General features: G+C 43.2%; 1 protein-coding gene across 1 annotated transcript in view; it reads left to right on the top strand.

Annotated features, from left to right (window-relative positions):
- The window catches only part of MPHOSPH8 (M-phase phosphoprotein 8), a 51,677-nt gene that overhangs the window by 13,011 nt on the left and 11,377 nt on the right, over positions 1-27,289 (top strand). Inside the window, exons 3-7 of the mRNA XM_055124523.1 lie at positions 13,048-13,869; positions 16,083-16,185; positions 17,667-17,924; positions 24,421-24,546; positions 24,833-24,921. Coding sequence (XP_054980498.1) covers positions 13,048-13,869; positions 16,083-16,185; positions 17,667-17,924; positions 24,421-24,546; positions 24,833-24,921 — 1,398 coding nt within the window. The remainder of the gene's footprint in view (positions 1-13,047; positions 13,870-16,082; positions 16,186-17,666; positions 17,925-24,420; positions 24,547-24,832; positions 24,922-27,289) is intronic.

Genomic DNA, 27,289 nt, shown 5'->3' with positions numbered 1-27,289 from the left:
CAGCTTCACTTGTTTGTTCATGTGCAAGCAACTTATTTTTGTATGCTTAAAGAATATATGTATGCAGAGCTATTCAAAATTTTACTCTTACAAATGCAACTATTATATTAACTACAATTTATATTATTTGTAGTTAAATACATAAATGTAACTACAAACTTATATTTTATCTGCTTTATAACATAGTACAAGTGTTTCTGCTAATTGAAATAAAGCAAGAGGAAGATATCAGAGGAACTCAGCTAAATCAAGCTTTTGTCATCAGTGCTTTATTTTCGTTCTTTTGGGGGCCCACACCCATCAGTGCTCAGTGGCTTCTCCCTGTGGTGCTGGGGCTAACATGGTGTGCTAGGACTGAGCCAGCCTCTAGCATGTACAGCGTGGATGAGCCCTTTTCGAGTGCTCTAGCCTATCATCAGCACTTTTGAAAAAGACTGATGGGCGGCTAGAATGGGATATCCAGAGTTGTGTTAAGACTTGCTCATTTTCCACGTATGTTTTATTTATTTCTATTTATAAGATGAATCAGCCCATTATTCATACTAAATGCTTTGCCCTTTTCTTTGGAGTTAATGATCATATTTTAGATTACTGGCAGATTCTTAAACGTATATAGTAAAAATTCTTATATTCAGAAAGTGCAAGTTTCTTATCAGAAACAGATTTCTGTTAAATTCTTCATTTTAAGAAAAAATAATTGCTTTCCTGGGTGGGGAGATAGTGTAGGGGTTGTACACAGCCAAATCCAGTTCAATCCCTAGTACCACATATGGTCTCCTGAGCCCTTCGAGAATGGTTCCTGAAAACAGCCAGGAATAAGTCCTAAGCACTATTGGTTATGACAGATCCTCCCAACCCACCACTTAAAAAAACACAACTTTATTGTTGCTGGAGATGTCATTCAGTGGCAAAGCACATGCCTTGCATACATTCAGTCTCCAGCATTGCAAAAGTAAAACCCAAAAACCTAGACAAATTAAATCACCAGAGCAATATTAGGGCTATATTTTGATTGACCACGTATGAGTGGTTGTTAATAATAGTAGTAGCAATACCAGAGACATCTTCTATATACTGAGTATATGCATGTGCCAACACTTTAATGGTTTGAGGTAAGTATTGATCCTAGGACCTGAATAAACTTAGTAACCAGTCTTAAGTTCACCAGTGAGTAATGATAGATAATGATAGAGCCAGCTCTTACCTATCATCCTAGATTGCCTTTTTGGTTTGAGCTTTAATTTGATATTAAATGAGCTTCTCTATGGAAGAGTGGATTAGCCAGATTTTTAAAATTTATGCTACAATGATAGCATCTTTAATAAATGCTTTTTTAATTACTAAGCAAAAGCTAAGAAAAAAAATTTTTTAGTACTCTTCAAAATGAATTCAGAAGAGACCCTTCCTCTTCAGCCTCAATTCTTTTGCTGTACTAACACTTTACGTGATTAGAATGAAAGCTTCTCCTCCCTCCTTCTCTATTTCTCTCCAAATACAGCCTTAACCAACAGAGATTGTGTTACTCTCAAACCTTAAGAGTTTTGGATTGAGGTCTTATCTGAATTTTTCACTTCTTTATTAGTTAGAGTGTTGCTGAAACTCACAAGAAGTCTTTATCCTTTTCACTTTGCTAAACCTCTGATTAAACGTAGTTTATAATTTTTTTATTTGAAACTGTTGGGCCCGACAGATGACTGAAACAACTGGAACTGATGCTTTCTGCGTAGGAAGCCCAGTTTAATTGGCATCTCCAAGTCCCTTGAGCACTAAGGCAGGAGAAACCCCTGTAAACTGCTAAGCTGTCCACAAAACAAAAAGGTTATTGATGGACTAAATGAGGAGAATTCTTCATTTGTTTTTTGATGTGTTTGAGACATACACTTTTAGATTTGTTTTCCCCAGCTTGGGGAGTGAATATAGGGTTGGGGATGGGATTGGGGTGGGAGGACAATAACTGTGTTGTGCAACACCAGGGCCTGTTCCTGGCTTTGTGCTCAGGAGTCACCTGGCAGAGTTCTGGGACTATACATGGTGCTGGAGAGTAGAAACAGTCATGGTTAAGCAGTGACATGTAAGGCAGAGCCTTACTTACCCCTGTGTGCTGTCCCTCTAGTCCCTGAGACTTACTTTTAATGCGTTGATGCTGCAATTTGTGGTAATTCATCCATATACAAGTATGAGTCATTTGGGCTATATGCAGGCATCAATGTATTAAGCTTAAAATTTTAGGAAAATACTTCTCTATTGGAAAGAATTTCTCAACAGTCACTATTTTAAGTTTTGGGGTTTTGTATCTGGCAGTGCTGAGGATTTATTTCTGGCTCTTTGCTCAGGAGTGACCCCTGGTGGTGCGTGGGGAACCTTATGGAGTACCTGAGATCTAACCAGAGTTTGCAAGCACCTTAACTCCCTATACTATCTCTGTGGCCCTCATTTCCTGTGCCATTATCTTTCTCACGAATTCTCATTTACCAAGTATTACACTTAATTACTGACCCGGATTCAATTCCAACTCTTCAGCTTAATCATTGGGGATAGGAGTGCAGCCAAAATAGAACTAGTTGCTGACCTTTCTTCCCCTTTGCCGAATTTGTTGCTCATTAGCTTTTGAGATTTTTTGGCTACAGATTAAAAAATTGAGATTTATTTTTTAAAAATTATAAAATGGGGCCAGAGAGATAGTATAGTGGGTAAGGTGCTTGCCTTGCATGTGATTGACCTGGGTTTGATATCTGGCTCCCCGTAAGGTCACCCAAGCCCACCAGGAGTGAATCCTGAGTACAGAGCTATGAGTAAACCCTGAACACAGCTGGATATGACCCAAAAATCAAAAAAGGGAATAAATGGGGGGGAGGGGATTTCCTTTGTTCACGCCTGTAATTAAGTTAGTGCTGCCTATAAAAATTGTCAGTGTTTTCCAGTAAAAATACTTTGAGGGGCTGGAGCAATGGCATAGCAGGCAGGGTGTTTGCCTTACATGTGGCCGACCTGTGTTCAAGTTCAAGTATCACATATGGTCCCCTGAGCACCGCCATGGGTAATTCTTGAGTGCAGAGCCAGGTGTGACCCAAAAAGCCAAATTTTTTTTTTTTTTTTTTTACTTTGAGGGTTTTCTACAGAAGTATCTATAATGCATTTTTGCTTTTTTGTTTGTTTTGAAGCCAGAGCCTAGCATGGGCATTGCTTGCTCCTGGTGTGGTGCTCTGGAATCACTCCTGGAAGTGCTTAGGGACCCTATGGGGTTTCAGAATCAAACCCCAGTCAGCCTTTTCATCTATACTATTTCTCTGACCCCTTTGGTCACTTTCCTGTCTTTTTCATTTATTTTTTGTTTGTTTTGGAGGGCATACCTGGTTATACTCAGGGGTTTCTCTTGGCTCTGTACCTGAGAATTAATCCTGGCAGTGCTCAGGGGACCATATGGGATATTGGGGATTGTACCCGGGTCACTGCATATAAGGCAAGCCCGCTACCTACTCCACTGTCTCTCTGGCCCCCTTCAGTCTACTTTTCTACTTAAAAGTCTGAGATTGCTTTCTTAAAACTTAGTGCAGAAATTGCAAATGATTGCTATAATACTTCCAAAAATTGTGGTTAATCTGAGTTACTGGAAAATACATAGAAGTGACATTCATTCAGTAATGAAAATGTATCACCATTTAAGTACCTTTTTATCTTTTTGGAAGTTTGGGGGCAACACCGTGCAGTGCTGAGAAGTTATTCCTGGTTCTGCATTCAGGAATCGCTACTGGTGGCCCTCCAGGGATCATAAGGAAAGCTGGGGGTCAAACCCAGGTCAGTTATGTGGAAGGCAAGTAACTGCCTTACCTGCTATACTATCTCTCTGGCCCCAATCTTTTTGTATTTAAAACTAAAAGATAAAACTGACATGTTAATTGATATCTATGTGAGAATAGGGGTGTAGACCTTTTCTAAAAAGTTTAGGCACATAATTTGCAATACTGTCAATGATGGGACTGGAGCGATAGTACAGCGAGTAGAGCGTTTGCCTTGCACGTGACTGACCAGGGTTCGATTCCTCCATCCCTCTCGGAGAGCCTGGCAAGCTACCGAGAGTATCCCACCCGCACGGCATAGCCTGGCAAGCTACCTGGGGCATATCCGATATGCCAAAAAAAGTAACAAGTCTCACAGTGGAGATGTTACTGGTGCCCGCTCTAGCAAAATGATGAACAATGGAGGACAGTGCTACAGGCAGTCAACAATAGGATTTCATGTCTACAACATTCCAATACCACACTCCTACCAGGTGCCCCTTTTAGCCCCAACTTGGCCTCTACTATTATAACCCTTTGTTTTCCTTAGAGTTGTAATACAAATAAGGCGGCCCCTAGTTTGCATTGAGCTTTTTATAATTCATATTCTATGATACAGATGAACGTGTTCTTTACTGTTACATCAACATTTCATTTTTTTTTAAGTAGATATGGACCAGAGCAACAGTATAGAAGGTAGGATGTTTGCCTTGCATGTGACTGGCCCAGATTCGATTACCTGGCAACACTGCATGGTCGCCCAAGCCTGTCAGAAGTGATCCCTGAGTGCAGAGCCAGGATAAGTCCTGAGCCTGGGTCCCAAACAAAACAACAACAAAAAAGTAAACATAGTATTATGTGTGGGCCAGGTTCTCACTGGTCACTGTTTCAGATAGATAATAAAGACCTTTTATGTGTCCATTGCTGGGTGAGTGGATAAAAAAGCTGGAATATGTAGATCCATGAAGTAATGTTCAGACATTTATAAAAGAAGATCTTATGGCCAGAGCGAGAACTGAGTTGTCCAGAGCACATGGCTCTGCATTCAGAAGTACCAGGTTGAATTCCTGGCAGCATATGGTTCTGTGAGCACTGACAGGAATGGGCCAAAACAGCCCCTTCCCAATAGAAAAGGAAATCTTAACTTCTGCAACAATATTATTGGTGACCATTAAGAGCATTAATTCTCGATGAAATAAGACAGAAAGCAAAAGTGATCTCACGTATATGTAGAAACTTAAAATCACAGAAAAAGATGTCCAAAATATAGTCACCAGATGTAGGGTTGTGTGGTAGGATAGGGGAAGTTGGAAGACAGATAAAGATATGAACTTCCAATTACATGAATAAGCAATTTGGAGCGAAAGCAGTAGTACAGAAGGTAGAATGTTGCCTTGCAAACAGCTGACCTGGGTTGATCCCTGACACCTCAACTGGTCCCCTGAGCCTACCAGGAGTGATTCTGAGCACAGAGCCAGGAGTAAGCCCTGAGTACTGTTGGATGTGGCCCAAAAACCAAAATAAAGAATTTCTAAGAATAACAAATAAAAGAATAATTTCTAAGATACAATGTGATGACTATCATTAACATTGCTATATGATTAAAAACATACACATAATTTTTGTAGGCTGTAGTTAAAGGTATGAAAGTTGTTATGAGCGTAGATCTTGAGAGTTCTCATTATAAGGAGAAAACTTTCATTTTCCTTGTATTGTATTAATGAGATGATGGATGTTAATTTATTGTGGCAATCATTTCATAATATATGTAAGTGAAACTATCATGCTTGTTCACCTTAAATTAAAGATGTATGTCAATTATATCTTAATAAAACTGAAGGAAAAAACAACCCAAAAATGGTTCCATTTTCTCTTGTTTTACTTTTTGTGTGTGTGCGCTGCTGATGAGATGAACACAGGCATGTCCCTAGCTCCACTGTTTTTTCAAAAAGTATTTTCAGCAGCTTCAGATTTCTTTGTATTGTAGATTCCTGGAACCCTGATAACTTACTGAAATTAAAGTTTCCAAATTGAAGCACTCGCAGAAATTTGAAGAGCTTGAATAATTTAAATTGGCCCTGTACATGGCTCAGCGATAATCAGCTTTATGATTGGGGGTTCTCAATTTGAGGCATGTAAATAATTTAAAAGTAAAGCATGGTGTTTAGACTTAATGTGTGTTTGAATCTTTTGACACAGTTACCTCACGTAGGACAGTGAGAAAATAAAGACTAAAGGATTCTGCACCAAGAAAGAGTTCTATCTCCTATCACTGTCATTACACTTCATACCATAGTGCTGAGCGTTCCCATAGAGTTACTGTCTTAGCTATTTGCTCAGCCCTGATTAATGCCAGTCAGCGCAGTGTAGATAGTATGAGATCAATTTTGTTCTTAGATTTTCTTTTTTGAATAAAAATACTGCGTTGGTCTTACCTGGAAAATCCTTAAAATGAATAAGACAAGATGAATAGTGTACCAGAAACACCCAGACTGTGCTTTGTGTGGTTTTGGTATTTTGTTGTGGTTGCTATGCAGTTATATATTGTTTTTGTTTGTTTTATTTTGCTGTGGGGGCACCAGGCCTGCTCCTGTGTTGCCAGGGTGGGTGTTTGGTGCTGGGGATCAGACCACCATTGTGCTCTGTACCATCTCCCCAGTCCCCTGTGCAAGTAGTTTTAAAAATTAGAATTGATTCCTTTGAACATCTGAAAATGAATAGGGAACTGAGAGGGTTCTGAGTTGAACACAGCCCTGCCCCACCCTACATGCCTCTGAGAATCACTGTGTTTGGTGACTTCACGCACTGTGGCCGAAGCACCGAGCTCTAAGGCCTACAGCCCAGGGCCAGGCATCCCAGGGCCCAGCTCCACCAGGTGAGGCCCCTATAAAAATCACTAGGTAGTAGGGACTGAAGATGTAGTAAAGGGATCAAGGTAGGTGCTTTATGTCCTGGTACCATCTGGGCCCCAAGCATTGCTGGGTGCTACCCTGAAGGCCTCTGAGTCCCCTGGGATGGCCCTGCCAGGCTGTCCTGGGTAACCGTCTATACTTCAGGGCCTGAGCAGTACAAACCTTTTGGGGATTCTTTTGTTGTTTTGTTTGAGGGCTAAACCCGGTGAAACTCAGGGTTTATGCTTAGGACTCTGTGCTTAGGGATCACTCTTGATGGTGCTCAGGGCACCATATAGGGTGCCAGGGATTAAACCTGGATTGACCATTTACGAGACAAGCACCTTAGCTGCTGTACTATTGCTCCGGCCCCACAGCCTCGGACCATTGTTATGAACCACTAGCCCAGTTGGCCGAAGTTATCGGAAGGATCTCCAGATTTCCAAGCACTGCTTGGGAGGTACCCATACCAAAAAGAAAAATTAAACACCTATCAGTGAAATGAGAAAAATAGTGTCAAGAGACTTGTTCAAGGGCTGGAGCAATAGTACAGTGGGAAGGGCGTTTGCCTTGCACAAGGCCGACCCAGGTTCAATTCCCAGCATCCCATATGGTCCCCTGAACATGCCAGGAGTACTTCCTGAGTGAAGAGCCCAAGAGTAAGCTGTGTACATCGCGGGTGTGACCCAAAAAGCAAAAAGACAAAGACTGTTCACCATTATTAATACTTTTTCTGTGGGAGGTGTCTGACTCCCTCTTGCCCATCCTGTTTGCTGGAGTGTGGGGGCTTTAAAAATTTTTTTTGGACTTCGGTGGTTTTATTTTTTGTTTTGGAGGCTTCACCCAGCAGTGCTCAGGACTTACTCCTGGCTCTGTGCTCACAGATCATTCCTGATAATGCTCCGGGGACCAGCATATAACAGTACCTGTTGTACTGTCGCCTTGCCGGAGTGTTTAAAAGCTAATTTCAGGTGTATTGTTGAGGTGTTTTTAAACTTAATTTCAGGTATATCGTTGAAATGATCAAAATTAAATGTGTTATATAAATTAAATGTGTTATATAGACCATGTACACAGCATTAGTAAATTTGGTATGTCAGGGCTGGCTATCTATTTGTGTGGTTTGAACCCTGAGCACAACCATAAGTAACCTGAGTATTACTGAATGTAGCCTCAAACTGCTGCTTCCTCCCCCCCACCAAAAAAAAAAAAAGAGGTAATAAATATGTTAGGTCTCCCATTTATCGGTGATTAACATATATTGGAAATATACCATATGTAACAACATACAATAACAGGGACAAATGAATTCAAAGTACTAGAGCTCATACCTGGTGTGCACTTGGCATACTCCAGCTGAGTTCCAGTCCTGCCCCGCCCTCCCTTCTCTGGAGAAGCCATAGAAGCCCTCATTGTGCTATGCATGCGCAACAATCACTGCATTTCCAGGCCCAAATGTCACTGATAACCCCAGGCTCCTGGAGTATTGCTTGGAAACACTCCCTCCACCCCCGCAAATTACATGATACAGTTAGACTAAAAAATAGTAGAAAAAATGGAATTGTTAAAACATAACCAGAGTTATAGTACAGTGGATAGGACGTTGCTTTGCACACAGTCGACCCAGGTTTGATCCCTAATATCCCTTATGGTCCCCTGAATACTGCCAGGAGTAATTCCTGAGTGTAGAGCTGGGAATAACCCCTGAGCATTGCCGAGTTTGACCCCAAAACCCAAAAATAAATAAAACGTGACCACTGTAAAAGTGCCAAAGTGATCGTACACCGGGTAGGGCACTGATCGGATTCAATCCCCAGGACAACATATGGTCCCTCAGCACTGCCAGGAGTGATTCCTGAGCACAGAGCCAAGAGCAATCCCTGAGCATCACCAGGTTTGACGCCCCCACCACCAAAAATGACCATTATCACACTCCCTCAAAGGTTTGATTTTCTGCCTTCTAATATCTAATACTATGCTCACTTCCTCCCATAACTCTCAAAAAGAACTCCCCTAACAAAACATTGTTTGGTGTTTTGCATGGAATTGGAAGTACACCAGGCAGTGTTCAGGATTTACTCCTGGCTCAGTGCTCAGGGGACCATGTGGTGGCAGGGATAAAAGCCAGGGTTTTGAACATCTTAGGCATGTGCTCTGCCATGAAAACAATACCATTTGCCAGTTTCATGGGGGCCACAGGGAGGTTGAGCCACATCCAGCCAGGCTCGTTCCTACTCCCATGCTCAAGAGTGACTTCCTGGCAGTGCCCAGGGCCCATAAGGGTACCAGATTTGTATCATGTTCTCTTCCTCCACAGCCCTATGCAAAGCCAGTGCCTGACCTCTGGTAGTTGCTCTCAGGCCCCTTCATTTATTTTTTAATTAAGGTGAGTTCTCAAGAGTCTTCAGTAGTTTCTTGAAGCTGACGTTAAACAGTAGTACTGCATGGACTGGAGAACTAGTACGGCAGATAGGGCACTTATCATGTACACAGCTGACACATGTTTGATCCTGGAGAACCACATACGGTCTCCCAAGCCCCATCAGGAGCTATTCCTAAGCACAGAGACCTGAGCACTGCTGGGTGTGGTCCAAAAGACAAAAATAGAGTACAACGAAACATTGGGGCTAGATTGATAGTATAGTGGGTAGGGTGCTCTCCTTGCACACAGCTGACCCATGTTTGATCCTCGGCATCACAGGTGGTCTCTAGAGCCCTTCCAGAAGTGATCCCTAGGCACAAAACATGAACACTGCTGGGTGTGGCCCAAAAGAATTTAAAAATAAAGTACAGCAAAACCTTAGGGCTAGATCGAAAATACAGTGAGTCGGGTGTTTGCCTTACACATGGTTGACCTGGGTTTGTCCCCAGCATTCTGTATGGCCCTCTGAGCCCCACCAGGAGTGATTCTTGCGCACAGAGTCAGGAGGAAGTCCTGAGCACCGCTGTGTGAGACACCCTCCCCCTCTTCCCAAAAAAGCAAGTTTTACCATAAATAGGAGTTAATTTCCGATGCACTTTTCTAATCACCCCCCCAAAAAAAAAAATCAAACTTCTAAAGACCCAAACATGTCTAATGGGAAGTGGCGACTTGTACTTGGTTATGAATTTCACGCATGGTATTCTCATAAATGACAAGGGACAGTATTCTTTCTGGGCTGTGGAGTGTTGGAGACAGGGTCCCTGGATGAATGCATGCACTCATACCCCCATTCCATGTTCATACAGGCAGTTGGGCTGGAACAGTTGGAAAATGCCCGTTAAACTCCAATATATATCTCCACAACATAAGAGAAGTCAGATCTCTCCAGAAAATGTGTTTAGTATCTCTTGCAGAGAACTGGAACCAGTTTATGTTTTCCCATTCTCAGTATTAGAAGGAAATGATGGGACTGGAGCAATAGCACAGTGGGTAGGGCATTTGCCTTGCATACGGCCAACCTGGGTTCGATTCCTCCAGCATCCGATATGGTCCCCCAAGCACCGCCAGGAGTAATTCCTGAGTGCAGAGCCAGGAGTAACTTGAGCATCACCAGATGTGACCAAAAAAAAAAAAAATGATGTTTGAAAACCTGCTTCAGTGCCTGTTTTCTGCCTCCTCCCTCCCATCAGACCTAAGACTGTCTCTTCACTATTCTCCCAGTTGATAGTTACAAAGCAATCAAAGTCTGTGTTCTTGAAACTCCGTCCCTCGTTTCTTTGTAGGTACACAGTGCACGCTCTGTTTTCTGGAAGTGATCCTTCTCACTTTCTTCGAGAAGCAAATCTCTAAGCCAATTGCCCATGCCTTATGTGAGGTCGGGTCATCTCGGGTTTTCCTGAGTCAATCCTACGTCACTGGGCAACTGTTGACACATCAGTGCTAAAGGTGCTGGTCTGGCTCCTGCAACCCTGATTGGGAAGTGGGATGCCTGTGTTTCTGGTGCGTGTTCAAATTCTAGAACCTCCTCTCACAAGAAGGGTCCTGAGAATAAAACTCTCACATCATGCAGTGTCAGCTTTTATTCTGGAATGCCAGTTTGGGTCTTCGTTTGTTGATTCCCATTTTCCTAAGTATCTTACTGTGGTTCATCCAACATCTGGCATAAAGCATTGCTTGCTGTTTCTTTGATCTTTTCTTAAGATCTCAGAGTTGTATATTCCCTACTCTTCTATGACCATCTTTGACACACTTTTATTGTTTTTAGTATATGAAAATTTAGTTTACTCTGATCCTAAATTGTTTTTTTTAAGTAACAACAAAAACATAATTTTCTGCTGTCTATGTAGGATTAAATTTAGTTTGAGAAGGCAGAGGATAACGCTCATTTTTAGTTCTGTGGCTTATAAACTTTTATTAGTATGAAGGGATCAGAAATCTTGAATTTTTGTTATTGTTTTTGGGTCACACCCAGAGATGATAAAAGTTATTTCTGGCTCTGTGCTTAGGAATTACTCTTGGTAGTACTTGGGGGTTCATATGGCATGCGGGGATCATATCCAGGTCTACCACATGCAAGGCAAATGCCCTACACACTGTACTGTTGCTCCACCTCAAAAGTGTGGTCTTAGTTGATGGGATTTAGTTTTTTGGGGCATGTTGTACACCTGGTTCTACTTTCCCCATCCTGTTGGTTAGGTCAATCTTAAGTATCTCTCCTCTTGAGACTCTGCTGTGGAATTCTGGATGGGAGCCAGAATTCTTGGGCACTTATAGATGTGACAGGGCAGAGCCAGCCTGTCACAGGCTCAGTCCTGCAGACCCTGCCCTGCTCTCCCATTCTCACTTGCATTTGCTTCCTTCTGTGAAAGATTTGTATTGCACACACAACTCTTAGGAGTTTTTGAGATTTTTCCCTACCTGCATATATTTTGGGGCCCCTTGGGACACAGTGCAGTGTTCGGTTATAGATTTTTTTAGGTCTTTTTTTCCCCTCAGTTGGGTATAGGGCACATCCCATGGTGCTCAGGGCCCATATGTTGCACTGGAGATCAAGTCAGGAGCATGAGAGCAAGTGACTTACTCCTCTACTATTGCTCCAGCTCCAATCTGTTGGGTTTTTGTTTTACTATCCTAGTTGCTTTATCTTTTGTCTTCTGGTTTGGGGCAGGAAGTGCTGCAGTGCTCAAGCCTTGGTCCTGGCTCAGGATCCTACTCTGCCACGTGCAAGGCAAATGCCATGCACACTCTACTATCTCTCTGGCCCCAGAAATATTTACTTGGTTTTGTTTTCAGTTTCTGGACTATAATTGCCTTATTCTTTATGTATCAATTCAGGGAGATTCCCTTTGCACTGTAAAGAAATTTGGAATCATACCTACAATTTTCCTACATCATTGAGGAGAAAAGAATTTGGGGAAATGTGACTGGAAGTATTGGAGATACTTTGTTTTGAGTTCTACATGAATACTTAACGATTTTTTTTTTTTTGCTTTTTGGGTCACACCTGTTGATACACAGGGGATATTTACTCCTGGCTCATGCACTGAGGAATTACTCCTGGCGGTGCTCAGGGGACCATATGGGATGCTGGGAATCGAACTAGGTTGGCCGCATGCAAGGCAAATGTCCTACCTGCTGTGCTATCGCTCCAGCCCCCGATATTTTTTAAATAGAAAAATATGGCCCTGCAGCATAAGTATGGCAGGTAGGGTGCTTGCCTTGCAAGCAGCTGACCTGGGTCCTATCCCTGGCACCCCTTGTGGTCCCCCAAGCCCTGTGAGGAGTGATTCCTGAATGCAGAACCATGGAGTAAATTCTGAGTACCGCTATGGGGGCCACAAAATAGAAAACCAAAAATGAATAAGGAAATGTGTTTTTATAGGAGCTATTTCAGATGCTATAATATAAATCATTGAAGTATTAACTGAATATATCAGATTATATAATAAAAACTATTGAAGTGCAGTCCTCTTTATTTTATATATAGTTGAAATGTAATGATAATTTGAGGATATTCTGGAACCCATCATGTCAAAAATTACTTTTTTTGGATTGGAACCTACTATTTTGATAGCCAAGAAGAGTCTGGGCAAATTTCTTCCATGGTGTTTTTAGATATTTTAAGATTTAAATTATGCATTACCCTCCATACATAGAATTATAATAATAGTTACTTTTTCAGCATTACTGACATTTTTCTGTTCCACTGTATTTATCTGCTTTATTAAATTGATACTCATCCTTACCACCAAGAACTAGTTGTTGAATCAGATATAAGTAATATTTAACTTAGTAATATTATATTGTTTACGATGTTGAGTTTAATTACCATAATAGTATATTAAGGTAAATATAAGAGTTGAGAAACTGTGTGAAAGTTTTTCCATCATATTTTATTAGCAGTACTTTTCAGACCCTCTAAAACACTGTTAATATTTATTTTTTTAATGTTTTCTAGAGACTATCTTTAAATAGTGACATCTTTGAGACAAACTCTGATAGTGATCAGCAGAGTGAGACGAAAGAAGATACTTCACCAAAAAAGAAAAAGAAAAAGTTGAGGAATAGAGAAGAGAGAAGTCCTGACGAGGTGAAAAAGAAAAGAGCAAAGACTGGGAAACTGAAAGATAAACCCAAACCCGGTCTGGAGAGCCCCTGTAAAGGTCCTGATGCCAGGACAAAAAAAAGAAACTTGGAAGCCAAAGAAGAGTTAAAGGAATCCAAAAGACAAAAAAAAGATGAAATGAAAGAGACAAAGGAGTTAAAAAAAGTTAAAAGGTGTGAAATAAGAGAATCAAAGACTACAGGAAGAGATGTTTCCAAAGAAAACAGAAAGACAAGAAAAGAGAAATGTATTGACTCTCACTTAGACTCAGAATCAAGTGTACTTAATGATTCCCCTTCTCAAGATGACAATGAAGATTTGCTTTCAGATGATAACAGAGATCAAAGAACTAAAAGTGCAAAAGAGAAAGATATAATTCAGGAGAACATCTTTGAAAAACAGTTCGAAATCTCTTTGAGTACTGAGGAGGAGTCTGATATTAGAGCAAAAAGGAAAAAAACCAAACCCAGAAAGACTGAGGACCCTAAAGAGAGCAAAAAACAGGAAAACAGGAATCTTTTCTTAGAGAAGAAAACCATACTTAAGAAGCAAAGGAATCAAGGAAGAGACTCCCCAGATTTAGATAAAGTGACCCCTGTGTCTGCCCAGACTCAGAAGAGTTTGAGGCCAGGTGGGGAGGAGAGAATCCTCCGGTCCTCAGACCCCGGAGGGGAGGTGAGTCCAGGGTTGGGGAATTTGATTGAAGGGCAGTCAGTATTACCAGAGAGAATGCAGAAATGTTCTGGTCAAGCCAGCACTCTTGGGAGTGATTAAGAAATTTAGCAAATGAAGAGGAAACAATGAAACACAACTGTGCAGAATGCTTTCCTGTCTTTAGGGAGTCACTCAGAAGTAATAAGTACTTTAAAATCCTGGATATTGGAGCTAGAGTGGGTAGGACATGTGCCTTGCACGTGGCTGACCCAGATTTGATCCACAGCACCCCATAAGGTTCCCTGAACACTGTCAGAAGTAATTCCTGAGTGCAGAGCCAGGAGTAATAAGCATTGCCTTGTGTGTGTCCTCCTCTCCCCATGCCCCTCCGCCTCCACTCCCACCCCCAAGCTATTTGAAGTATTCAGATGACATGTAACCTTGTGTTGGAAAGCTTAAAGCTTCAGCTTCTTTTTTTTTTTTAATAAATCACTCACCGTGAGGTACAGTTACAGATTTACAAACTTTCATGCTTACATTTCAGTCATACAGTGGTTGAGTGCCCATCCCTCCATCAGTGCCCATTTTCCACCACCAATGGTCCCAGCATCCCTCCCACCACCCCCACCCCATCCTCCCCCCCACTCCACCCCACCTCTGTGGCAGGGCATTTCCTTTTTCTCTCTCTCTCCTTTTGGGTGTTGTGGTTTGCAGTAGAGGTATTAAGTGGCCATCATGTTCGGTCTATAGTCTACTTTCAGCCCACCGCTCCCATCCTGAACCGACCCTCCTAGCACCCTTTACTTGGTGGTCCCTTCTCTTTCTGAGCTGCCTTTTCCCCCAGCATGCAAGTCATGCTTCTAAGCTATGGACTAATCCTCCTAGTACTTATCTCTACAGTTCTTGGGTGTTAGTATCCCATTCTGTTACTTTATATTCCACAAATGAGTGCAATTTTTCTATGTCGGTCCCTCTTTTTCTGATTCGTTTCACTTAACATGATTTTTTCCATGTTGATCCACCTTTATGCATATTTCATGACTTCATCTTTTCTAACAGCTGCATAGTATTCCTTTGTGTAGATGTGCCAAAGTTTCTTTAACCAGTCATCTGTTCTCTGGCACTCAGGTTTTTTCCAGATTCTGGCTATTGTAAACAGTTCTTCAGCTTATTTTTTTTATTCTTACTGTTCTTCTGGGCTGGAGCAATAGTGCACGGGTAGGGCGTTCACCTTGCATGCGGTCGATCCGGGTTCGATTCCTCCGCCTCTCTCGGGGAGCCTGGCAAGCTACTGAGAGTATCTTACCCACACGGCAGAGCCTGGCAAGCTACCCGTGGCGTATTCGATATGCCAAAAAACAGTAAGAACAAGTCTCACTGTGGAGATGTTACTAGTGCCCACTCGAGCAAATTGATGAGCAATGGGATGACAGTGACAGTTCTTCTGTAATCTTAAAAAATATTCTGCTTGGGGGTCAAAGCAATAATGCAGAGGGTAAGGCACTTGTCTTGCATGCAGCCAACCTGGGTTTGATCCTTGGCACCCCACAGGGACTCCTGAGCCTGCCAGCAGCAAGCCCAGAGCACTGCTGGGTATGGCTTGCGTTGTGGCCAGAGACAACACAGGAATTAAGGCTCATGCCTTTCATGTAGCTGCTCTCAGGTTGATCCCTCATAGCACACTGTCTCTTCCCCCTCCCCACCCAGGTATCTTGCAGTGCGACCCTGGAGGTCCCTGAGTACTATTTTGTTGACCAAACAGTCAATCTCATCCTCAGGGTCACCCATTTGGCCAGAGTCTCCCAACCTTGGGAGAATATGGAGAAAGAAAAATAGTCATATTGGTTGGACTGTAGGTACATATAAAAAAAAGCTCAATAAATTTATTTAAAGGTGAAACAATTGGAGTTGGGTTTTTGATTGGCATTCATCTTGATTGAGGAAGTCTTTGATACAAGAAAGGATTTGTATGGGCTGGAGCCATAGTAGAGCAGGTAAGACATCTGCCTTGCACGAAGCTGACCAGGTTCCATCCCAGCATTTCATATGGTCCCCTATGCCAACCAAGAGTGTCCCTGAGTGCAGAGCCAGGAGTCAGTCTTTGAGCACTGCTGGGTAAGGCCCCAAAAAACAAAAGTGGACTCATGTAGTAGTCAGTGGTTCCATGCTAGGTATGCAGGCAGTGTCAGCCCATGATGTGTTCTTGTTTTGGGTCTGATGTATGAATATTTCAGGACAAAGACACTAAAAAACATGAATCCAAAGAAAAATTTGTACAGAGAAGGCATGATCCGGACAAGGAAGAAAAATGCCGAAAAGACCCAAAAGGATTAAAGGGTAAGTATGAATACTTAACCTCTGGTTATCATTTATCACTTCTGTTATTTTGGTTTTGTTTTTGTTTTTATTTACTCTGAGCACAGTCTCTGTTTTCTAACTTGCAATGTTAAAGAAATGAGAAATTTAGTTTTTAAATTGTTTTTAAATTTAAAGGACTTTAAAGATTTTTCTGTATGAAACTATGTGTAGCCAGTTACCCAAGTTGTTTAACAGTTTGTTGTTTCTAGAATTTTTCCTCTCTTCAACTTGCTTTTTATTCCTTTGAGTTAATGTTGGGGAGTAGATTAGAATTACAGAGAAATGAGGGCCAGAGAGAGAATCCATTGGCTGAAAAGCTTGTCCTACATGTGACTGACCCCAGTTCAATCTCCACCACCACCATATATTGCCCCCAAACCCCACCTGAATGATCCCTAAGCATAGAGCCAGGAATAAGTTCTGAGCAATACTGGGTGTGGCCCAAAATCCAGAACATAAAAAGAAATTATAGAGAAATTACATTAGTTACTGTGGAAAGGGGTTATTTTATAGTTGATGCTAAATGAGAAAACTCAGGGTTTTTTGGGTTTTTTTTTGATGTCTGGAAGGGGTCACTCCTGGCAGTGCTGAGGGCTACCTCTGATTCTGCATTCCAAGATCATTCCTGGTGGTGTTCAGGAGACCATATGGGATGCTAGAGAGTCAACCTGAGTTGGCCATATACGAGGCAAGCACCTTAACCCCTATACCATCTCCCCAGCCTTCCATTCTTTAGTTGTTGTTTTTCAATTTTGCCCTTTTTTGCCACTGTTGAACACATGCCTCCTGTTTGCAGAGCTTGCTCTCAGCCCTTCAGCCACCTTTGGCCTATAATCATTTCATTCTCAGTGATGCACTGGGATTCTGAGTTTCATTTTTCCCCGTAATGAAACGTATGTACTTTATGCCCAGAGTTCATCATGGACGACTTCTTGGGTTTTGTTCTCCTTGTTTTATTGTGATTTTCCCTGTGTATCTGGTGTAATATATTGCCAATCTTCTCTCCACTTCCACTTCTATCTAATATCCAAGAGGGTTTCCATAGATACAGTTTCTGTTTTGCAGCTGTACTCCAATGTGCTGGCCATTCCCGTTTCTTACAGTTCCCACCAGGAGCTGTTTTGCTCTAAACAAGATCAACTTCAGTGTACAGTTACTTGCTAGTAGCAGCACTGAGGTTCCTCTGAAACACACTGTCTTCAGTAGGCCTTTGTCAAAATCAAAACTGGGCATTATCTGGGATGATGGGTTATTAGCTGTTTGCTTTGGCCCATTAAAAATATTGAGCAACTGTAGAAAGACAATTCAATGGTTTTGATTGTAAATCTGATCATGCTTTCTAACCAGTGCAAATACTATAAAATTATTAATAAAAATAAGAAAATACCTATTTAGCATATTTTCTTTTTATTGCAACAAATTTTGATTGAATTATATCTACCATTGGTTTTTTTTAATAGCATATAAGGAAATCAGAAATGCATTTGACTTATTTAAATTAACTCCAGAAGAAAGAACTGATTTTCCTGAGAATAATCGGAAAAGAGAAGATATGTCACTAGATTGTAAAGTCACAGAGGATCACAAACCCAAGGAAACAAAGCCATTTCTTAAGGAGAGAAGGAATCCAAGAGAAGAGGTGGATACGTGGATGTACATAGCCTCAGAAGCTGACCAAGAGGCTGCAGACCGAGTGTGCCAAGCAGAGGAAAATGCTGGTGCGTAAATTAATGGTCATGTAAAACTTTTTCAGGATAGTAATAGGATTTTTCCTTATTTCTCCCATTCTAATTCTGATCTTTGCATCAGGAAATAATGAAGTAGAAGGTTTGAGTTTTCTAAATGAACAATTTCTTTATATTGAAGACAGGGGTGATCTCAAAATTGATAAAACATTTTCTTAGTTTTTATAGTATGTTCATAACCTACTCTTGCAGAAACATCCAAAATCTTTTGGAGGTGGAAGAGGTGGGTTTAGGCCACACCTAGTAATGCGCAGGAGCTATTCCTGGCCTCCTGCCCCAGAGTTACCCCTTGTGTTACTTGGGGACCCCAAGATTGAGCCGAGGTCAGCCATATGCAAGGCCCTGTGCAAGCACCTTACTTCCTGTGCTTTCTCCCTGGCCTGCCACCCCATTTCCCATTCCCTACCTTTATCAAATCAAAATTTAAATTTTGCTTTTTCTTGGAGTAAATAACACAGCAATAAATCAATGAGAGTATAACTTATAAGTATAACTTATAAGTTATAAGTGTCTTCCTTAGGATATTGAAATTGGCTGAGAAGGAGCAAAGAATCATGTGTAGGAGTTAAAAACTAGGATAGCAAGTGTAAAGAGGTTAAGCTGATAGAACTTCTTATGATTTGTGAGTCATGTGTTGTTATCAAAGCTTCTGGCAGGTCCAGACATTCTTTCCTTGACACTTGAAGTGAGAATACCCTTGCAGAAGTAGAAATCTGCTAAACCAGAGCCTTGCGGATGTAAAAAGGGATGGGTAGCTCAGCTCCATGGCAAGGGGGAACTGCTTAGAGATTGTGTAAGGATATGTGGTTCTCCATTTGTGAAAGACTCTGTAAAGGAAGGACCAGAGAGATCAGAAAGCAGGCGGGGTATTTGCATGCTGGTTTGATCACCACCATGAGTGATCCCTGAACACAAAGCCAGGTGTGGCCTGAAAACAAAAAAAGAAAAGGCAAAACCCCATAAGGAAAAGAAAATTCTGATGGGTTAAAATGTAAAGTGAATGGTTACATATTAGGCATTTACAGGGTATCTTCATGATTTTGGAGATGGTGGGAGGTTTCTAGAGCAGCACACAAATAGGTGAAGAAAACCAGCCTCAGCCAGCACCCTGTGCCCCTTCTGTGTCCCTGGGCACACCCGTGAAGCTCCCCATCACGGGGCCTGAGCAGCACCACATTCTCACCTCTTTGCATTAACCCATGGACCTGGGTGGCCGACAGTCACTGGCAGGACCTTGGGCCTCTTGAGCACCTTTGGGAAGCCCCCATGAGAAGTAGACTAAAAATGTTGGCTACACAGTCATTCATCCAAGTAGGGCTTATTCCGAAATGATAAAGAATTTCTGAAGCATAATGTTGTAATGATGGAACCTTTAAAAATAACGATACAGGGACTGGAGAAATAGCACAGCGGGTAGGGCGTTTGCCTTTCACTCGATGAACCCGGGTTCGATTCCCAGCAGCCCATAGTGGTCCCCTGTGCACTGCCAGGGGGTAATTCCTGAGTGCAGAGCCAGGAGTAATCCCTGTGCATCGTTGGGTGTGACCCAAAAAGCAAAAAACAAACAAACAAAAAAATTTGGATACTGTTATTCAGATCTCTAGATGGATCTAATCGGATATTTAGTAGGAGAAATGAGAGTGCAAGGGTGTGGAGTCAGCTCCTCGGGGGAGGCTGGCGACTCCCAGGAAGAGGGGTGGTGCAGTTCTGTCCCACACAGCCTGAGGAGAATGTGGGCTCAGAAAACTGGAGGTTCACTCTGCTTAGAGGGGCGGTGTTTGGACCCTTCCTGAGCGTAGCCGCCATCTCCAACAGTCCTCCCACAGAGGCGGGCAGCCACAGACAGCAAGGTGTGGAGACCTGAGCTGATTACCTTGGTGCTCAGGGCTCCTGTTTCTCTGCCAGATGCTTCTCCCAGTGAGCTGAGATAGCAGCCCCCAATCCTGACCCCCGGCCTGCCTGCGATCCTGAGCCCCAGGGGTGGGCCCAGGGGCTTTGTCATGCTGATGCTACGGGGTTGGCCGGGAATTAGGCCCTGATTACTGTGGCCACGCCCTCCACCCCCACGCCCCAGAGGGGAGGAATTGGCTCCCGAGCCGGAGACCCTGGTTCCATCGGGACGCGGAAATGAAGCTCAGGAGTGCGCTAAGGTTCCCAGCCAGTGTGCACAAGGGACCGCGAGGGAGCTGCCCGTGCCCGGCCACCCCAGGCCAGCGCCTGCCCTGGGCCACGCTGCAGCCGCCGTCACCCGGTGAGTAGGATGCCAGAGCTGTGCACGCCAGCAGAGGCTGAGCCCCCTACCTCTGCCCTGGGCTCTTGGGCTGGGGAGAGGCTGACTCTGAGAGCTGCTGCCTGGACTGTGGAGAGTGTTTGAACTGTTGGATGCTAGAGCTCCTGGCTGCTTTCCTGAGAGGGTTTTTAAATTCTTTTTGGGGGTTTTGGCCACATCCAGGGGTGCTCAGGGGTTACTTCTGACTCTGCACTCAAGAATCACTCCTGGCAGGCTTGGGGAACCATATGGGATGTGGGAATGGAACTCGGGTTGGTCAAGTGCAAGGCATCGCTGTAACTATTGCTTTGGACCTGTCTTAAGCGTTTTTTTGTTGGGCCTGATGTAACTCCCACATAAACCAGGATTTAGTGATCACCCCTGAAGATGCAGGTCAGGTCTGAAGTGCTCCAGTGTGACTCCAACACATGTAACACTCGTTAATGTGTACCTAATATTTTTTTAATCTAAAAAGGAAGAATCACCTATCACCCCATTGCTCATTGATTTGCTCGAGTGGATGCCAGTAACATCTCCATTTGTCCCTGTCGTGTGCTAGTGTAGTCCCATAGTGTCTGCTTGCTCCAGGAACACAAAGAGCCTCAAACCATTCATTCAGGGTTTTGATGAAGTCCAACCGTCTCGTAGGTGGGCAGTCAGAAAGAATAAGAAGTTGAAACTACCTGATAAACGACCAGAGAGATGGTACAGGGCCCAAGGACAGGCAGCAATTTAATCACTAGTACCACTGGGTGTGGCACCTAAATGAAAACAAAAAGGTCTTCCAGTCTGTGTCAAGGATCCTGCATTTGGTAGGCTTGAAGATAGGATTTGAATCCAGCTTCTACTACGAAAGAAACACAGATATGTTCTGAAGCAAGCTTGGGGCCGCTGATGTCCTGGTACTTCTGTTCTTTTGGGGGGGTCACACCTGGTAATGCTTAGAGGTTACTCCTGGCTCTTGGCCCAGGATTCACTCCTGGCATGCTTGGGGAACCATACGGGGTGCTGAGGACGTACCTGGGTGGGTTGCATGGAAGGCAAACACCTTACCTGCTTACCTCTCTGGCCTCTGATGTTCTGTTATTTTTAACCGGCCTCTAATGTTCTGGATTTCTCTGAACCCTCCATCTGTCCAGCTTCCCGGAAGTCCTTATGGTACTGTGGTACTGGAAGTCCTCATGCAAACCTGTGGGGGTGAGGTGGGGGGTGTCCCATTATCTAGTAGAGATACAGCTCGTGGGCAAGCCATGCTTTCTTTGGAACATGCTTCTGCTTAGAGGTTATTGACGCGGGAGCCATGGCGCAGGTCTCTTGTCTGTCCACAGCTCCTGGGTTGTTTAGTTAGTATTGATACCGAGAATGAAAGTACTAGATACTCAGAAAGATAGTTTATTGAAACATAAAACAAACTCCCTAGGTGGGGAGGAACTTGGTATAAGACAGTTAAATATGACTCATGGAACAGATGGGGAGATAAAGGAAGACTCTGTTTTTTATACAACCAAGTCTCAGAAAATTCCCATACAGAGATGTTTTGTTTGTGTTGCCAAAATAAGATCCACATCTTGCACCTCCCACTTAGGCTGGGGAGGGCTGTATCTCACCTTCTGCCTAGGTATTTCTTGTTAAATTTGTCTCCTGGGGGCCCCAGACCTGAACAGATTAGTGTAATTATGGGTGTGGAAAACTATGAACTGCCTCTGTCAGAGCTGTGGAATTTGCAGGAAAGTTTAAAATGTAGGATGGGGTCCTCTAAAACAGCTGGCCAGAGAACAGGGGCTTCCTCCTTCCATTATTATACAGGGATTAACTGTATCCATGTAAGTAATCTCCTTAATGACACTCCTTAATTAACCTTTTAACTGCTGCTACAACTACTGTTGGGACTGGAGCCATAGCACAGCGGGCAGGTAGGGCGTTTGCCTTGCACTCGACCGACCCAGGTTCGATTCCTCTGCCCCTCTTGGAGAGCCAGCAAGCTACCGAGAGTATCTCGCCCCCACGGCAGAGCCTAGAAAGCTCCCCATGCGTATTCAATATGCCAAAAACACTAACAACAATTCTCACAATGGAGACGTTACTGGTGCCCGCTCGAGCAAATCGATAAGCAATAGGATGACAGTGACTGACTGTTGGGACTGGAGCGCACAGCGGGTAGGGCATTTGCCTTGCAAACAACCCGGGTTCGATTCCTTCGTCCCTCTCCTAGGAGAGACCAGCAAGCAGCTACTGAGAGTATCCCGCTCACACAGCAGAGCCTGGTAAGCTCCCCGTGGTGTATTCGATATGCCACAAACATTAACAAGTCTCACAATGGAGACGTTACTAGTGCCAGCGCAAGCAAATTGATGAACAACAGGATGACACTGCTACAGTGCTACTACTACTGTTAGTCAGAAAAAATGGTGGAGCAAGTTTCTGTGACCCTGACAAGAAGCTGGAATTGCAGGAAGCGGGTCGGGCTGTTCCACTTGTGAAATGAGTGCTCTTAGAGGGAGCAGATAGTATTGGTCTGAATTGAGGGCTTTGGGGAAAAGTTCACCTGTTTGTAAAAGTCTCGACAAACTTCATTTCCTAGCCTGGAAAAATATTACAGTGGGTAGGTGCTTGCCCCAAATGCAGCCAACCCGGTTTCAACTCCCAGGATCCATATGGGCCCCTGAGCCCATTAGGAGTGACCCCTCACCACAGAACCAGAAGTAAGCCCTGAGCACTACTGCGTGTGGCCCCAAAACAAAACAAACAACTTCATTTCTGTGGAAAGGTTAACCCCTAACTAACAACTACATAGTTTGTGAAACTGGTTTTAGATGAGAATCCTTTTAAAACTCACCATCAGATAACTTTTAGCTTTTCTCTAATGTAACTGCCATTCTGAATTACTCCAAGCAGTCATGCTTTCACCCTGTGCTACTTTTAGGGGATGAATGAGCCTAGTCCTACTCCTAGTGTCGGAACCCATATTAGATCAGAGGGAGGGATCTAGCATGGCACGGAGCTGGCTGGAGGATTGATAGACTTGCCATGCAGGTCTGACGTGTGTGTGTGTGTGTGTGTGTGTGTGTGTGTGTGTGTGTGTGTGTGTGTGTGTATGCGTGCATGCGTGCATATATGTGGTATGCGTATGAGAGAAAGGGAAGTCACAGGTCTGATTCGAGTGTGAGTGTGTGTGTGCATGTGCATGTGTTGTGTGTATGAGAGAGGGGGAGGGAGGTCGTTCCTGCACCCTGCTTTAGACCTTAAGCTTGGCAACCTACAAGAATGATTGAGAATGATCTGAAAAAATGTGCTGTTTATCTTGTGATAACCCCTTACCAAGTCCCTTTCGGTGGCTTAAGCCTGTATAGAAATACACACTTCACTAGTTACAGCCAGTAACTACCTTTCTATCTTTATGCCTCTTCAGGACCATAACAATCTAAGGAAACCAGAAACTTATTTATCCCTTAGTTTATTTAATGTCATATTTACAGAGTGTATATACACCCAGAGCACTTTGTGTTTTGCCTCTAAAGTCCCTTGAGCTCTGCCACTCTCTTATGGGAGAGCTCCAAAAAAAAAAGTATGTAATCTTAATGTGCCAGGTAAATTGTACAGAAGCTAAGGGTTCTTGTTTCCCTTGCCATGCAGCTGACCCAGTTTTGAGGTCTTGTCTATTCTGCACCCCACAGTCCCCGACTGTCCACCACCACAGGGGACACAGGCAGGGGTAGCCCCCAGCAGCTCCTGTTGTGATGGCTTACATATATACATAACGTTAAAAAGCCCCACAGGGGCTGGAGCGATAGCACAGCGGGTTTGCCTTGCACGCGGCCGACCCAGATTCGATTCCCAGCATCCCATATGGTCCCCTGAGCACCGCCAGGAGTAACCCCTGTGCAACGCCCGGTGTGACCCAAAAAGAAAACAAATAAATAAATCCAGCCCTTGATGACATGGTGGTTTTTTTTTTGTTGTTTTGTTTTTTTTTTTGCTTTTTGCTTTTTGGGTCACACCTGGCTATGCACAGGGGTTACTCCTGGCTGTACACTCAGGAATTACTCCTGTGGTGCTCAGGGGACCATATGGGATGCTGGGAAACGAACTCGGGTCGGCCACGTGCAAGGCAAACGCCTTACCCACTGTGCTATTGCTCCAGCTCCCGACATGGTATTTTTTTAGTCTGGAAGAGTTTAATAAGTCTCATCTATGTTCCAGATGGTAAACAACAGATTTTGAGTTTGGGCATGGATTTGCAATTGGAGTGGATGAAATTGGAAGATTTTCAAAAGCATCTTGATGGGGAAGATGAGCATTTTCCTGTGACGGATACAGTTACAAGCAGTGAGTAGTTTTGGAATTACAGGCATCCTTTTCAAGAATCAAAATGCAAAAAAAAACCTAATTTACTTTCTATTTTATTTATTAGTGAATTACCGTGAATTACAGTTATAAACTTATGAGCTTTCATGTTTGCATTTTTTTTACATCCCTCCACCAGTGCCCAGTCCCCTCCACCAGTGTTCTCAGTATCCCTCCCACTCTCCCACCCCCTACCCCCTACCCCACCTCACCTCTGTGTCAGGGCATTCATTCCCTTTTGATCTCACTCTCCTCTCTTTTATTTTAGATTCATTAAGGGATGCTGTGAAAAATGGGGAGTATATTAAGGTGAAGATTGCTCTTAATTCAAATGAAGACTATAACCTAGACCAAGAGGTAATCTGTTGAAACATAGAAAGTCGCCCATTTAAATGAATTTTTTCTTAATATATAAATGTACGTTTGCTTTATAAAATTAGAGATCTAGAGTGTGGAAAATGGCAGGCCCTATAAATTCAGTCCTCTAATACACATGCCATTGAGTTTGCTTAAGTTGCATCTGCATCTGTGTGTGGTTTATCTGCTGTCTTGGAAGTGGTTGTTTTTGTGCCACAATTTACGTTTCCTCCGTAGTTCATCTCCTTCCAGCTCTTTCTATCGTTGCTGGAGGTTTTTCATTTTCACTTTTAAAATATGTGGCATTTTAATATGAAAGCACATTAATAACCCTTCCCCCTTGTTTTTAGGTCTTGTTTTTGAAAGTTAGCTTTGGAGTCACCAGACGTGCTTGAGGGCACCTGTAGTGCGGGGTGGAGTGTGGACCCCTGGCATCCTGCAAACACACTGAGCTATCTTTCTGGCCCGTGGGTTGGGTTTGGAAACTTGCTGCTTCAGAGCTTTCATTTTTTTGGCAATTATATCTGTCTGCCATTTCCTTTATGTTTTTTGGGGTAGGGGTATCTTGTTTTGGAAAAGATTTTCATGTATTTCAGCTTAGTTTTGGGTTATTAGGATTAGTTCTTTGAGATTAAATTTTAAAACTTCCTGGGAGCCAGGTGGAATGGCTCACAGTAGTTCAGAGGGTTCAGAGCCTTGCAAGTGTGTGGCACAGTCTGATCCCATGTCCCACATGCACGGTGCAGTCAGACAGCTGTGCTACAGGCACAGAAGGGGTGTCCATCCCTCTCTTCCCCCATGAGCACTGCAGCTACAGAGGGCAAGCCTTGGTGAGCTCCTCAGCCTGCCCTGTGAGCAGCCAGCACTACATGGTCACCTCATCTAAACATATCAGTCACCTCATCACGGCACAACATCAGTCACATCACAGCATGGCATCGTCACCTCATCACATCAGTCACCATATCACACCACTCACCACATCACAGTATCAGTCACCTCAGCACAACACCACATCACAACATCAATCACCTCAGCACATCAGTCACCTCGGCACAGCACAACATCACTCACCACATCACAACATCAGTCACCTCAGCACAGCACAACATCACTCACCACATCACAACATCAGTTACCTCAGCACAACACAACATCACTCACCATATCACAACATCAGTCACCTCAGCACAACATGGCATCAGTCGCCACAAGACATCTGTCAGCTAAGCACAACACAGCATCAGTCACCTCATCACAGCATAGCATCAGTCACCATAGCACATTAACAACAATGCTGAAGGGGTTGTGGGGGTTGGGGCAAAGGTTGAAATTAATCTTATTGTCATCAATGCAACCTTCCCCCCTTTTTGTTTTCTAATGGTTTGTTCCATGTTACGGTAAAGCTATGATTTCTGTTACGTGCATGGACTATCTGCAGTTCATTTACGAGACTCTTACTCCAATCCCCTCAGAGGTGTGCTGGGGGTTTAAAGCATGGCATACAAGGCAAGTGTGTTAACCCTTGGAGGATCTCTCCAGCCCTATTTTGATCACTTTTAAATTATTGGCCTTGGATTTTCTGGATAGGGAATTGTCTGCTCCAAAATATCAAATTAAGTTGCTTGTTCCTAGTGATATGTATCGTCAAGCCTCCGAGTAACTGGATGCTAGATGCTACCCTGTGGTTCCTGGTTGGGACAGGAGTGTTGCTGATTCTGTTTCTGTTGTGCTCTTTGTTTGTTGGTTTGTTTGTTTGTTTTGGTAAATAGCCTTTATCTTTCTGTTCTCTTTTTTATTATTTTGCTTTTTGGGTCACACCTGGCAATGCTCGGGTTACTCCTGGCTCAGCACTCAGGAATTACTCCTGGTGGTGCTCTGGGGACCATATGATATGCCAGGGATCGAAGCCAGGTCAGCTGCATACAAGGCAAGAGCCCTACCCAGCTACTATGGCTCCAGCCCTTCTGTTCTCATTGTTTTTTAATACATATGTAGCTTGATCTTCATCAGTAAAGCACACTGTTAGAAACTTTTTAACTTCGTAAAAGGTTTTTTTTTTCCCCCTTGTTTTTACATGTAAGAGACTTTAACAAAAGAAAGGAACTGTTAACCATTTCATTTCAGACTTGGTGTATCCTCTTGAATACTTCTAAAGTGCTCTCCAGAGAAAGGTTTTTCTCCATTTGTGATTTTTCAGATAATTCACACAGGCAGACCTTCCCAGTAAAAAAACTTAAATTAATTGACACAGGTTAAACACTTACTGACTTTCTACAATAGTGTTAATTTCAACTAATACAAGGAACTATTTCAGCCAATCTCTGTTTTGTCAGCTTCATGCAGATTTCATCCCTTTCTTTCTGAT

Source organism: Sorex araneus, chromosome 1, assembly GCF_027595985.1.
Source record: "Sorex araneus isolate mSorAra2 chromosome 1, mSorAra2.pri, whole genome shotgun sequence".
Lineage (NCBI taxonomy): Eukaryota > Metazoa > Chordata > Mammalia > Eulipotyphla > Soricidae > Sorex > Sorex araneus.
This window is presented reverse-complemented; position numbering and strand designations above follow the sequence as displayed.